Source organism: Schistosoma haematobium, chromosome 6, assembly GCF_000699445.3.
Source record: "Schistosoma haematobium chromosome 6, whole genome shotgun sequence".
Lineage (NCBI taxonomy): Eukaryota > Metazoa > Platyhelminthes > Trematoda > Strigeidida > Schistosomatidae > Schistosoma > Schistosoma haematobium.
In genome coordinates, this window is record NC_067201.1 from 25,215,803 (window position 1) to 25,231,253 (window position 15,451).

Consider the following 15,451-nt stretch of genomic DNA (forward strand, 5'->3'; position numbering starts at 1 on the left):
TTGTTCACTTGATTTCTGTCTGACATTTACATAATGATGAAAGAACAATATAGTTTTCTTTTTAGTTTTCACAGCAATTCTATCGCCTTATTTATTCATGAAATGTCCTGATTACAAAATTGAGTTGTTGAATGTGGTTTTCTGTATTATCATTTGCTATTCTGAGGAACAATGTTATTGGAATAATTTTCATGACATTGATGAAGCATAAAGTCAAGTTAGTGACTTTTGAAACGTACTACACTAGTTTTTATTATGAATTTACTAATCCATCATTCACATTGACAACAGATTATGACGAATACTAGACTTTTGTTTACAGTATAAACCTGTTCACTTCCAACATCATCAGTCGTGAAACAATGACAGAGCAGTTACATACATGATATTTAAAACAGTGATAGAAATGTTCGTATTTTGTCACTCTTAACCACTGAATGCCTTGATGAGTGATGTTTTGTGGTGTAGGAGTAGGTTAGAAGAAAGCTAGGGGCGGTCAGTTCAAAACATGGCACAAATCCATTATGTCACTGATAAGCGGACTGAGCTATGTTCGTGGGGGTAGACTACCTGGTTGGGATCCACGAGACAGTAGCAGCCGATGGTTAGAGACCTTGAATGTGACATGGCTCTAAATCGTTTGAAATGGCGCAAGTGCATCAACTATTTGTGTTCTCTCAAATTCTAATCTTCTAAATTCTTCACGTCCCTTTTTTCTCTTCCCATAGCTATTTCACTGGTTTATGTTCATTGAATAACATCTTCAAACCCTAATGTTTATACTTTTACTACCTCGACCTCTATGGGATTTAAATCGACAATTGTATCGCTTCGCTAATGTGGTATGTCAACTTTAACCGATGTACATACGTATGCACGAATTTCTACGTTGTTGCTGACTTACTGATTTTACCTCCTCCGTTATCTCCTTTATAGCAATATTTATCAATCATTTTGTTTTTGGAAATGCCTGTTTCTTTTAAATTTTATAGATCAAAAGACTGTATTAGACACCGTATTAGAATGAGAAATACATAACCTACAATGTCATAATCAAAAAGCATTTAAAACGACATGAACATTATGAAGTATTTGTGAATTTGTAAACACTGGAGGTTCCAACAAAATTAAGACGCTGATCTCTGTTCGTAAACAGTGGAGGGTAACGTTACACTATAAATAATCTACACCAAATATTGACAGCATTATTTTCAAATACATTTAACTATTGTCTAATTGAGTATCTTCTGTAGCCTTTGGATTTAGCTAATAACAAGTTACATTATTTCATATACACCATTCCCTAGATTTAAATGACGAAGCAACTTGTGGGACCTATCTTAGTGTTTTAAGATCAAGTGTTGTTCTATATTCCATTATTGTAATTGCACGACTTACGTTTAATGGTTTGGTAATGATGATGATTCCTCTGATGTATTTCAAACAATTTGTTGCTAGAAAAGCTAACAGACAAATATATCACTTGTGCGTACTGCTTGATCGAATTTCTTTAGAAGATTATTGCAATAAATGACACCTTACAATCAATATCTTAATGGTACATTTGTCAATTTTATTTTTTTATTTTTTGAAGTCATAACACTCGACAAATTGTAAGTTGATCTATCTGTCCTTATAAAAGTCTTCTACTACCTGAAGTTTGTGCTGATGATGCCGTCTAGAAGAAAGATGAAAGCTCCGCAAATAAACAATCCAGATCAAAGAACAAAACTCTGTCGAAATCATTCAACCGAGCTACAAATCTCCACCATCTCGAGTCAATTAGTTATTTAAATAAAAGTTTACCATTGACCTTTTTCGATATGTTCAATCCATCGTAGCCTAAATATATTTCTTATCAGGCAAAACCGTTCAAAATCATTATTTCGTTGTTTCAATCAAATATGCCGATGTTACTTTGCATTATTTAAATACTGGGTGGAATAAACAAGATCAATAGTCGATTATTCAGTCGTTTAATCAAATTTACACCACTGTCTAATGATAAAAATTGATCAAATATACTGAGAATATCAATCAGATAACTTCTCGGTTCGAATCGATGTATACAGGTCATTTCTGTTCCCTACATTTCTCAAAAAATATTAGTTGGAGAAGTATTCATACCCACTCAGTCTTCACACAATAAAGTATACTAATGGAAAAGTATGATTCTTATTTATCCGGACAGCGCTAGTATTGTGGTGTATGCTACATATATCTTTCAACATAAATTGCATGTAAGATCAATCAGAAGAGGAATGCCTGGTAACGGAAGGCTAAGAAGCTTGAGTTTAAGAAAACAGGGATTGAAATAGAAGGGAATTGTGAAGTGGAAGAATCATACAGAATCTGAGAGACAACTGATTGGAGGTTTGCAAATGAAACAGTTAATGTATGGTTCTCATATTTCACGAAGATTTTCTGCAGTTTTGTATGAAATAATAAATAGGTTATAACCACTCAAATCTCGTTCATTATAGTAATTAGCTCAAAGTATATATGATTTACAGATGATCCGATTGTAGGCGAGACCTTTGAACGAATTTTAAGTGAACTTGAGAAATATTAGCCAATTAAGGAACAGTTAGTATAGAGTAATAATACATTATACAAAACCAAAGAATAAAAGTGGCTACACTTCTTTTACATGGTTCAAAATCTTGTCATGGTTAGGAAAAAGTTCTGAGGTTTTAAAATCGTGACGCATACGGTAGTGACACTCATCCATATGAATCTATAATAGTTGGCCTCTGTAGCCATGATAAGGTCGCAAAAGCTCTTTCAGCCTCGACTACATAGCTTTAGTATTGTTTGTGTGCACACCGGTTGTGTAAACTTGTCATTTTTTATTACGCATATATCTCTACAATGCTCATACCACATAACGGCCGAAGCTTCAGTAACATCTAAAAATGTTGCAGTCAGTGTTAGTGGTGCTTTTATTATTCGTTTCGCGACCAATATCATAATTTGTCTCAGTCTGGATCGAGGGAAAAAAGTTCTTCTTCTAGCAGACCTCCTCCAACATATATTCCATCGAAAGATAACATCATCACTGTATTTTGCACAAGATCCATAAGTTATTTGATTACCCCAGTCATAAATAAAGTAACTTCTTAGTAGTCCTATTTGTTGTTGCCGCTCATTTATTATGTCTTTTCTAAAATCCGTTGTGAACTGATCGTACGTGAACATCAGGTACTGAAATTGGCGCCGTGATCGTGAAATCTCTCAAACGCTTCTGATTGGTTCGTCCATAGATTATAGTGCCGCCGTACATTTTTGTTTTCCATCCTTGATAACCTGGTAGAAATGTCTTCTTTTTTTCCTAATATTACATACACTTGCACTCATTTGTTAATGTAGAGTCTACTTTTAGATTTTGGTTTTATTTGTTCTGTTAGTATTCAACTTTCCCTTTGAAACATTGTTTCTACTGCGCTTTATTGAATAATTGTTACTGGGTTCGGCGTTGCGCCATAGATTAGCAAACGTCGTTACGCTACATTCTTTCTCATTCCTTTTCAGTTTGACGTAGAGTTTTTTTAAATGTTTCCTCAAACCTTTTAACTAACACGTTAGACTGCGGATGGCATATGGTGTTTCGATATGCTTAACGGTATTGATGATGCAAATCTTGGAAAATTCCTCAAAGATAGGCTATGATCCGTTCTCCCGTACAAATACATCCAAACACGCAAAACAGCTGAATACCTGTGCCAATTTTCCCACAGTAGCTTTCATTGATACAGACTTCACGAAGTGAACTCCTGGCCATTCGGAGAAAGCATTAACAATTACTAAGAACTGTTTCCTCTTTTCTGAGGCTGGCAAAATTTACGTACCTTCTTGACCATGCATTTGTCGGAGGTCTCCAAAGTTGTATTTCCGTCTTTCAAGGGGGTTTTGACGGCTTTTGCACATGCAGGACACTATACAAAATATTCTTCGATTTCAGTATCAATGTTTGACCAGCAGTGAATAGATTAAATGAAAGCTTATGATAAGAGAAATGTGTATATACATAATCTAGACACTTAGTAGTTATGCAGTAAGAATACATTTGTTAAGACCGTTCATGAATAGTTCCTGGGAACTATAGATATTGATCCGAAACAGCCTTATAACTGTATTCTTATCAGTTCCCGGACATCATTTAAATACTGCCTCAATCACTGTTTTCTTTTTACAAATTCTATCTCTAAATGATCTTGAATTGTTTACTCAATGTTATTTACAGTTACAATTCATAATAATTATTGTTCAAATTCTCTTGGTCATCAGTGTTTATTACATCATGTTGTATCATATCTTAATATTACACTTGAATATAAATATGGTTGTTAGCAGCTGATAATAAAACCACTCATTGTATTGTACCTCAGTTGTTGTTGTTGTTGTTATTATTCAATTATCATCACAAAGTATTTTAAGAAATTCCTTTTTTTCATTTCTTGATCGATCTTTGCGATAAACATTAAGTGGCTGTCAGTTAAATGTTAACGATCCAGAAATAGATAACTGACTAATGTATATTCTTTTCGATGAATATTGCCAACAACTACGATGTCTTTGAATGAGCGTTTTTGTAAAATGTATAGAGAAATGTTGCAAAAACTTCTCACAAATGCATCTGAATAGATTATGAGACTAATAGGCATAATGTAGTAGAACTAATGATTCATAATCATCGGATCCACCTAAGACCTAAATCCTTATGGTAGAATTATGCATAAAGTCTATAATAAAAAAATCAAAATAAACTACAAAATGATCTATGAAAAACTCAATTCATGGTTGACTAAGACATGAATAGCACATTCATTGAAGATTACCGGAAAGGTTTATTACACATCAAATAGAAAACAATAATCATAAATAGGATGAACTATGTAAATTAGATTACAATGATTACTAAAACACAAAAAAAAAAACAATTAAACAGTTCATAGTTCTTCCTAATCACCAGTTAAACTAGATTGCTGATGGAATCTTGTATATAAGAGATACCAATAAGAGATATAATGTTTATCATCCATTCACAAAAAAATATACAAACACACACACACACAAACAAACGGTTAGTCTTATCAAATTAACCAATTTGCAGTTTAATGTTTCATTACTCAATAGAATTCTAAGAAGATTTTGTTTCCATCTGTTTGAATAATCTAATATACGTGGTAGCATAAACAAACCAAGTAGGACTGTGATGTATATAAACATTTCTGTAATTTGTCAAGCAAGTAATGATGGATCACATCTACTTTAAATTACTTTTCCTAAATTCCATGAACCACAATTTTTCATGTTTTCATAGAGAAGAAATCATGCATCATTAGCAATGGGAATGTAAATCAAAAACTCGAAAACGTTTCAGTCGTTGTCATCTTAATCTATAATGATTGAATGAATATTATATAATGATAGATGAATAAATATTTACTGGACTCGCACACGATACTGATAGGTCTTGGGTTCGAATCTCGTGATTATGGATCGTAGATGCATACTGCTGAGGAGTTCCACAATAGGACGAAACGATCGTACAGTGCTTTCAGGTTTTCCTTGGTGATCTAGCATCAATTGACTCATAATCTCAACTACTAATATCAGTTAATTATTCAATGTTTTTTCTATTAAATTAACATACTTCAATACAAACAATGAACAAGCCAAATATCAAATTTTATTCAGTCTTCTCTTCGTGCTCTTACTGCGATTCGGGAAACGAAAAAATACTAGTGTTAGCAGTATTTCATTTCTGGTTATCGTATTTTTAGCGAGTTAATTTTCTACAGGATTGGGTCGGTAACCTCATGCTCAAGCCTCCTCCTTTATTCAGGCTTGGAGCCGGCAGTAGCTCCAGAGGGGTTCCAGGTGCAGTTATGTTAGTGGTATTTAACATATCAACTAAAGAATACATTTAGATGTGCTTATACTTAGAATTTTCTTACCATTCAACATTATGTGCGTTAAATTATTTGTTACCGATTCATATGTAAGAGATTATTTCCACATGTATAAAAGAATCCTACAGTATGGGGAATATACTCTGAGTATATTAGTAGTTCATATCATACAATTGTAACTAGATATTCTTCTTTATGGCTTTACCGTTTGTTTTTTTGGTTATTATTTCCAGTTTAAAATTTGTGAGAAATAGAACTTTAATGACCAATCATTGTTACAATAGAAGCATGCAAAGGAGCTCGTATTACTTATGATTATCAATCAAGAAAGTCGAATTCTTAAGGACCTATGATAACCATTTTTTCAACAAAGAAAAATTTACAGTGATCAGTTATTACCAAATAATCATAAACTTTTACGATATAAACTAATTATAAATGCAACTTAAGAACATAGACCTAATCATATATAATACATGTATTGGAACTCCGACTGCGTCGTATGATACATAGTGATCACACACAAATGATTTAATGTTTTATACCATATCGTCTTATATTTATATTAATTTCAATGGTTAAGATGATGAGTCATTTGAAGCTAGATCACCATGGAAAACCTGGAAGCACTGAACGGCCGTTCCGTCCTATCGTGGGGCTCCTCAGCAGTGCGCACACATGACCCCGGCCCCGCGAGTTTCCAACCCAGGACCTATTGGTTTCGCGTTCGAGCACTTAACCGGCATCCAACAGTGTTAATGTCTAACTTCAACTACTCCACGAAATTGAGCGACACATCCACCGTTATCTTTAGTGAGTTACTATCTCACAACATATCTGGTCGAACTCCACCATTGAAAATACTATAATATCCACAAAACACATCTGATATTATATTTATATCTTTGAACATGTTTTTAAAAAAATGGTATCATATTATTCCTATTATTAGATACACTGACGCAAAATGCTTCCTGATGTCTCCAATAGTTCATGGAAGTACAAATCAAGAAGTAAAATTACAAATATATATAACATCAGTAATAGTTCTATTATACCATATTATACGAAACAGGTACAATGATTACTTTTAGTTCTTTATTGATTTCAGGTTTTCATATTTCTCTCAATTGAGATAGCTGTTCCTCTGTTGATTATAATGATCTTATCAATCCTGTAAGTTATTCGATAAGCCATATGAGAGTAAATATTTTGTAGATTCATAGCTGGATATCTATGGAATTCATGGACAGTTTTTCTTTGGGTATTGGCGTACGTTTTCTATTATTGTAATCTTATCATTATCATCAACTGTTGAGTTAAATGTAATAAAACAAATTCTAATCAAATTTTCCGAAAGTTTGCTCATTGCATTCGTCTGTGTACCCAGCTATAAGGTCATAAACGTATATCATCATATGTTCAGGACTGTGATCGATCAGTCTTTTATTCAGATATGTGGATCGCCTCGATACTAACTTACATCACAAGCAAGTTCATCAAGCTGACGAGTCTCAAATAGAACAAAACGCACGTTTTGAATCCCACATTACATTTGTAGGCGGATGTGGGTGATCAGTAAAATATGGAGTAATGCACATCTGAAATTGAACTAACGTTAAAAAGCATTATACTCACATTTCATAGCATGGTCATCTCATAAAACCATTCAATGATGTAGTACTGAACACTTTCATGTCATTTCTCATTTTATATTCCAATCAAATGTTTAATATTAAACATTAATCTGTCATTGTTACGTTAGTAAGAGTGAGTTCCTTCATCTTATGTATGAATGTCATTGAATTGTCTAAGTGTTACATAACTTGACAATTAGGCTTTGAGTTGTGTAAACGTATTACATGATTTTTATTATAAGATTTGTTTGACGCATTTTATTTAGTGATATCGAATCAAGTTCGATGCGGGTTGACATTTATAATGAAGAAGAGCTTGTAAAGCAGAGACAACTATTTCATGAAACGGAATATACCCATTCAGACATAAAATAAGGAAAGAGAACACTTCGTTAATTATTTCATTAACACAGATTTAGAATTAACTCATCATATCAATCCAGAGTTTGTATAAAATCTTTCTTTGAACTGTAGAATGATATGACCTAGTATGGTTGTAATCGCTTCTTATTCTCATAATTAGGCAGCATGACACACTTAAATGATGTTTTGGCCAGTCATTTGGTTTCAAATTATCAACTTATTATTACTTTAATTCAAGTATTTCAAAGACATTGATGAAAATTTGATTGGTGTTGAATCGAAATATTGAAATATCCACGGATAATGAGTTTTGGAGACTATTGTTAGCTGTCAGTCACTCATTGTCAAATATACAGTCGGACATGCATACTATCTGAATAACGATAACTTTACCATTCGTATAAGCCTTGCCATTCAAAAAATCTTATAACCTATATTACAATTCATAATAAACCATAGTTCACCTTTTCTATACTGTGTGGTGCTTGTCTTAATTTTTAATCTACATGTTATTTTTGAACTAAAAGCCTCATTTTATTCAGTGTTGTCATCACCCCTTAGTCAAAGTCATATTCAATCAGGCCATTTAGATTGAATAGAACAGCTACTTAGAAACACAAGATAGTAATCAAACTATATCTGGAACATTCATAATTGACCAAGATAACATTATATATTCTCGTCTAATATCACGCATGAACAATGAATCATCTGAATAGCTTTATCTCAACTATTCGCTCATATTGTAATAATAAGTGGTTTTATTTAGTATGATTGACTTGTGTTTAGAAGTACATTCATATGACAATGACATTTAAATATTACACTAATTCATTTTGATCTATTTTGTAGTTGGTCTGCTTTTGCATTAGCAATGTTGATTATATTCTATCGAAAAATTAGAGATGAACATCCATTGAATATTTATCTTCTGGTTATTTACGTAAGAACTGTCAATTTTTGTATTTACTTTACCAGTTGTTGAACTTTTTGAATACATGAAAATTTGTTATTGATTGAAATCATGAGGGAATTCTCGGAGTTCTAGTGAGATAGCCGTGACCAGTGGAGCTAATCCGTGTTAGGTAGAGACAGGTTTCTACCTCAGTACAATCGAAGATGGTCGTTAAATTTTGTGGATTGTTTGAAGTTAAACATTATCACCGTTGGATGCCGGCTCAGTGGTCTATTAGGTTGAGCGTTCGCGCGGGAGACTGAAGGGCGTAGGTTCGAATCCTGCGAGCGGGATCATGTGTGCGCACTGCTGAGGAGTCCCACAATAATACTAAACGGTCTTTCAACCGATTCATGATCTCAATCAATAACTTAATAAACTCCCCAACCCTTCTTTGATGAAAATTTGTGTTTAACTAGGAATGTGATTACACTCATGAATATAATATGATTCCTTATTATGATATAGTGTATGTAAATAAAGCTAACTTACTTATTGATCTCAAGAACAATCTTTCTTTGATCTATAAACATCAAACAAGTCAGGCAACAAAATATGAGAGAACTCAGTTCCACTCACATTTTTACCGATATTAAAAAGCAAATATGCATTAAACGATGATCCTCAGGACAAATATTTCAAGATGAATCCATATCTATACACCTACTTTAACACTTAAACTTTTCATTAGGCAATGATGTACATATGATTTGAGAAAAACTGTATTAAAAATTATTTATAATGTAACTCCCAAGTGCTCATCAATTGAAGTGGCTCACATTGTTTCATTCATCTATATTTGTCTTGTAAAAATCATTCAAACCATCGATTTTGCACTTCACAAACAAGAATGTTTGAAAAATTGCATATTTATTTGCCTTTATACTTAAGCACAATCTAGGAATATTGAATAGTGTTTCTTTATGGAGATTGCCCACTCAACATTAACGACTGACGTTACTCCTGGACTTACAGTTTTATAAATGCATACACTTTCCCACTGTAGTATGATGTAAGTGGAATAGAGATTTAATTTGTAGGTTCGTATCTTTCTCATTACGAAAATATCAGTTGAGATACACCGTACAATGATAATATATACATATATAAACTTCAAGAGTGACTGTTCATACGTTGTCACAAGGTGGATGACTTTACATAATGTATTTCCTGAATACTATTGTTGAAATGTATGTTCAGGTGGGAAGAACACACGTCCGTGTCTTTCTATGTTGTTTAGATATGGAACGACTTTTGAATTAGGGAAGTCATTATTGTTTTCAGGAAAATGATATCATGAAAATTAAAGCAATCTATTTGAGATTAGGAAATAAATATCATCTGTCTTGTAAACATTTCCTCACCATAATCTAGTAAACACATGATGTATGTCGATAGATATTGTACAAGAACCTTTCTGTATGGAGTTAACTAAACGTTGATCAATGATTTAACTTTTATTGAATTGTGTTACATTTCAGTCGATATGGATCGGTACAGCGATTGGAATTTCGGTTTTAAAACTATGCATGTACTTGAAAGTTATTGCCATCGCAATCACATTGATATCTTTTATTTGTTCCATATTCATTGGAGCTGCAATCCGAACACGATTAGCTGATCAGTTCCTGTTAATTCTAATATATATTATGTGTTATAACTTGAAAAAGCTGATTTTTCTTGATACTACCGCGTATAACCGAGCACTAGAACACCAAACCCTTCCAAGTCGCAATAAGAAGACAAAAGACTAACGAAAGGAATATTATTCCAAACAGTGTCAAACATAGGACAAAATTGTCAGGTATTTATAGTTTTTAGTGAGAACAAAATCATCATTACGGTCTTTCAATCCGCGTACAGGGGGTTATTAGCATTATCCAATCGGGAAGCTACACGTTGAAATTCTAGAACATTCTTCCGAAAGGTGATTGGGTGGAACGTCTTCGGCTCCTTCTGAGCCTCTTACAGCTTCCTCGAGTTCACCGGTGGTCCGTCGTCACATTATGATTCTTTCCACTGCTTTTGTGGCAGCTGCGATTGTATTTTATGTTTTAAAGCTTTGGGTATGTCGATGAATGAAACTGTTTTATTAACAAACTACTTATTATTAATATAAACACTTGTTTCATGCAAATCCATGAAAAATAAACACACACTTCAAACACAGATGGCTTGGACAATACTCCCAATACACAGTAGATGACAATTGAATACTGAGTCTACTCACAAGTTTTCAATTTAAGTAAACGCCTATGAAGCTGGTTTGTTTTCAGAAGGCATTTGTATTAATTTACTTAACTATGTACATAGAATTATAGAAGTTTTCTAACTGACATACTTATATAATACTTATCTCAGGTAGGTCAGTAATCAGTTTTGGGAAAATAACGAACAAAGAATTGATTCGATAGAATTTTTTTAGGAATTATCGATTACGTTCAACCAATTCTGATAATTCTCAACGTGTAATACGTTTCTCGATTACAGCAGAATGCGTTACGTAATCACACATCAATTCATTTGAACTTAAACTTTATTATGCACATTGATTTCCATGAATGTATAAAAGATTTTACAAATATAGTTCTGTGTATAAGATATACATTTTTCACTAACAAGGACTGCTCAATAATACTTCCTCCATTCACATATTCAATCAACAAACTCCTTCAATTTTCACTGACGTGACCATAACACATTGCAAATGATACATGTACACGATTGAATCACGGTCGTCATCTAAACGTCTTTCCTCCATCAGTAAATGGAAATTAGTTGTGATTAATGTTTACTACTACCGCACACCATAATGTGTAGAACAATATAAATCAGGCGGACTGAAATCAATTCTCTCCATTACATGAGATGCATTATTCTTCTTTTAAACAGTAAACGTGTGAGTTTACAGAAATTTAAAGATGAGTTCTACCTAAATAGGCAGTTCAATTCGTTTGATTCAGTCACATTTTGATATTGATAAATGTCTACATCATATCCATTTGTTAAATGTTAACTTCTCTTTGGATTTTAGGTTGCACTGATCGCTCTCGATGTAGGTGCTGACATATTATTATTTCTTGTGAGTAACATGCACTTATGTATTTATATACACAGCAAAACTAGTCTTCCTAATTGGTCAACTGTACAATCAGTCGTTTAGAATGATAAGAGAATTCGCTACTGTATGCACATAGTAGCGGTTTGTTGAAGTGTGAATGTGAGTAGTAAATTCATTCACCTAATATCATGCTTCGCTCTTTCTTCTAGTTTTAAGTAAGAGACATTGTTTTCTTAAACGTAAAAATGAATTACCATTACATATATTTGCATTTACTTGCAAAACTAAAAATACTACTTATATGGTTGCATATGGATGTAGATCTGTGTTTCAATGACCCATTTCAGCAATGTAATATTTTTAGTGTTAATATATGCATGTGTTATTTGTGGAGTATCATAACATTCAGCTTTTGCATTAATCGAAATTCGTGACACGTATATTTTTGAATTTCTCCTAACAGATAACAATCTGTTTCAGTCAATTTACTGTTGGAAAATCAGAAGTGCGGGTCTTCTTTCCACATTGGACGTTAGCAGTATTAGTACTGTATACTCTCTTTTACATCGATTTATCAAATAATTTATATTTGGTAGGCATGGTAGATTTCATCAATACCATCAACGAGACGAATAGCACGCCGTGTTGGTAGTTTTACTGTTTATAAGGAGATAACTGTGACCCTTTTGAGACTGAATTTGTGTTCAAGTACAAATGGATTTGCAATGAGATTTCTCACTCAGACATTTCCAATCTGTTCGATTTTATTCCATCTGTAATAAATTATACGCTGAACAAAATCATTTCTGTGAATTTTATGTTTTTACACCAGCTACTGTTGAATTAATCAGTAGTATATAACAATCACGTAAAATATTAAACAATCTTACTACCTGAACAAACGATTTATTCACATTAGTATGAATCAAGTCTCTTATAAATGTAGGTGAACAAATAGGAAGATTAAGCGAAAGGAGTGAGAGACAAGCACATTCGTGAATATCTTCATATAATCTACAGATTATAGTGCATATTTCTTACATTACGTTGAGTAAATTCATTCCTGAATGAATCACCAATTAAGTAAACAATGTCTTGAATTTACTCAATCACTTAGGTCGAATTTCTCAAATACAACTCAGTTGTATCGGAACACAGAGTTATAATATCGTGTTTTCAAGGAAAAGTGTAATTCAAATAGGGATAATATGTAACTAACAGCCACGACACAATAGATGTTTTCTTCAACCTATATTTACATATTTCGTGAAGACATTTACTGTTACGTGTTCAAATTAGAATGCCAGTTGATTCCTTAGTTTTATCGACGAGATACGAGAATCAATACATTTGTGGATTGCTCAGCATGTATTAATAGCATATGCGCATAAATATAATACTTTTATCAGCCGTTATAATACAGTAGTTCACGCTTATATGGTTTATCTGACGAAGAATGTACATTTTTTTTTACTCGACTACTATTAAGTAGTATTATATCCTTGTAGCCATACTACTTATACCCAAAATCAAAGAACCACTACAATTCACAAGACTCAAAGTAACAACATCAAAGACTGATTCAAGTGAACATTTATTCACTTCAGTGATATTCAACAACGATCACGCTGACTTTGGGAAAAAAGTTCTTAGTTCGCCTTTTCGTCTCAAGTTATTATTATTATTACATCAAGATAAATCGTGATAAATCTTTTCATAAATAGTGTATTGTAATGTCCATCCATTTAAGCATGATTATTTCAGTGATCATTGATGAAATATCATTGTAATGTCAATTGTTCAGTACTCAGAGCATCTCTATCTCTCATTTTATCGACAAAAGTAATCACTGATCGTAGCAGAAAAGTGTTGATATTGGGAGACAAAACGAAGTCTCACTAAAGTTTATTTGTGCATACATATACAACTGTAGAAAATGAGATTCAACCATCACAAATAAAGGACTATCCCATAGGTTTGAAGTTATTCTGATGCTGCAATATTGATGTCCACATTTGAAAGTGATTTTCAATGAATTCCACAAGCCGATAATAATTACTGATGTACTTAATTGATTATATAATACACAGAAAAAAATATTATCGAGAATTATGTATACATGATTTACTGTTGCATTTTAATCGTATTGAGGTATAACTGATGACAATTATTGATAGTTGCGATGCGTCGTGAAGTTCATAATGTCAATAAAGTAACTATTTATATATTTGCTTTACAATCTCACAATTACATATACCAGAAGGGATTTTTGTGGATATTATAGTAATTTCAATAGTTGAGATCATGTGTCAATTGAGCGGCCGTTTCATCCTATTGTGGGACTCCTCAGCGGTGCGCGTCTACGACCCCGCCTCACGAGACTCCGACACAGTACCTATGAGTCGCGCGCGCGTGCGATCAAACTCTACACCACTGAGCCTGCATCCAAATATGGTTATATCTAACTTCAGCCAATCCACGAAATTGAGCAATACATCCACCATTGTCTTGAGTTAGTTACTATCTCACAACATACGCGGTTAAACTCGATTGGACACTGCTTCTCACTAGAACTCTAAGAAATACCTCCAGGTTTTCCATTATAATCTAGCTTCAATTGACTCATGATCTCAACTATTAACGAACTGAAATCCTCAGTACTGTGTATATGTTCTCTAAAAGTTACAACATACGGACGTAATCTTTTATTATAAAATTATCTATCAGTTTGATAGGTCTGAGTTTGAATCTCGCGAGGCGGGATCGTAAATGCGCGCTGCTGAGCAATCCCAAAATGGGATGAGTCGACCATCCAGTGCTTTCAGGTATTCCATGACGGTTTCCCCAGCACCGTCCTTTCAAAAAACAAGATATCTTCGGGACTACATTCAGCCCCATGAACGGTTTTGGACGGCAATCCAAACTCCTTAGTGTCCTCGACTTCGAACTTCCCCCCTATTGTTCTTCATTGTGTCCTCCGAAGTTCCTATACTTGGAACATTTGTGATTATCTCCCGTAGAAGACTCACTTACCTGTCAGCCCTGTTCAATGTCCTTTTTACTCAATGTGTTTGGTTGATGTATCTAATCCATGTTCTGAATGTCACATGCACTTTCTACAAAACGTTTCATATTCTCTCTTCGAAAATTCCAGATCCTCATCGATTTTCCCAATTGTATGACTTAATGGTGACCTTATCACCTACGTTAGAACTTCGCATATTCTGAATTTGTCCGCACATATCCATTACTCTAGGTGACAACATGGCGCTGAATGTAGTCCTAGTACTTCTTCCATATATAAATTCAGCTAAGTCTTCCTATCTGGAACAATAGAGTTAGGTGTAGTTCTATAAGCTGTTAAGAATTTCGTGATTACCAGATTTGTTCTTTCGTCCACTCTTTCACTAATGCTCTTTTAAGTATGTCAGCAAACCGCTCCTTCTCTTCATTTGATTGAGGGTGATAAGTGGAGATTATAAATCTGTTACTCTATTAATGCTACAGAAGTGCTTGAATG

At 33.5% G+C, this 15,451-nt stretch overlaps 1 protein-coding gene across 2 annotated transcripts; it reads left to right on the forward strand.

The window, feature by feature from the left end:
• Positions 1-5,014: 5,014 nt before the first annotated feature.
• Positions 5,015-12,734, forward strand: MS3_00008887 (uncharacterized protein). Of its 2 annotated transcripts, none has more exons than XM_051217236.1 (6): positions 5,015-5,083; positions 6,868-6,990; positions 7,027-7,091; positions 7,134-7,187; positions 8,768-8,858; positions 10,352-12,734. In XM_051217236.1, exons 2-6 carry the CDS (start codon positions 6,883-6,885, stop codon positions 10,622-10,624), a joined length of 591 nt encoding a protein of 196 aa, XP_051065889.1. In that variant the 5' UTR covers positions 5,015-5,083; positions 6,868-6,882; the 3' UTR covers positions 10,625-12,734. The 2 variants fall into 2 exon arrangements, with proteins under 2 accessions (XP_051065889.1, XP_051065888.1); XM_051217235.1 differs by having other exon boundaries at positions 11,232-12,734.
• The last annotated feature ends 2,717 nt before the right edge of the window (positions 12,735-15,451 follow it).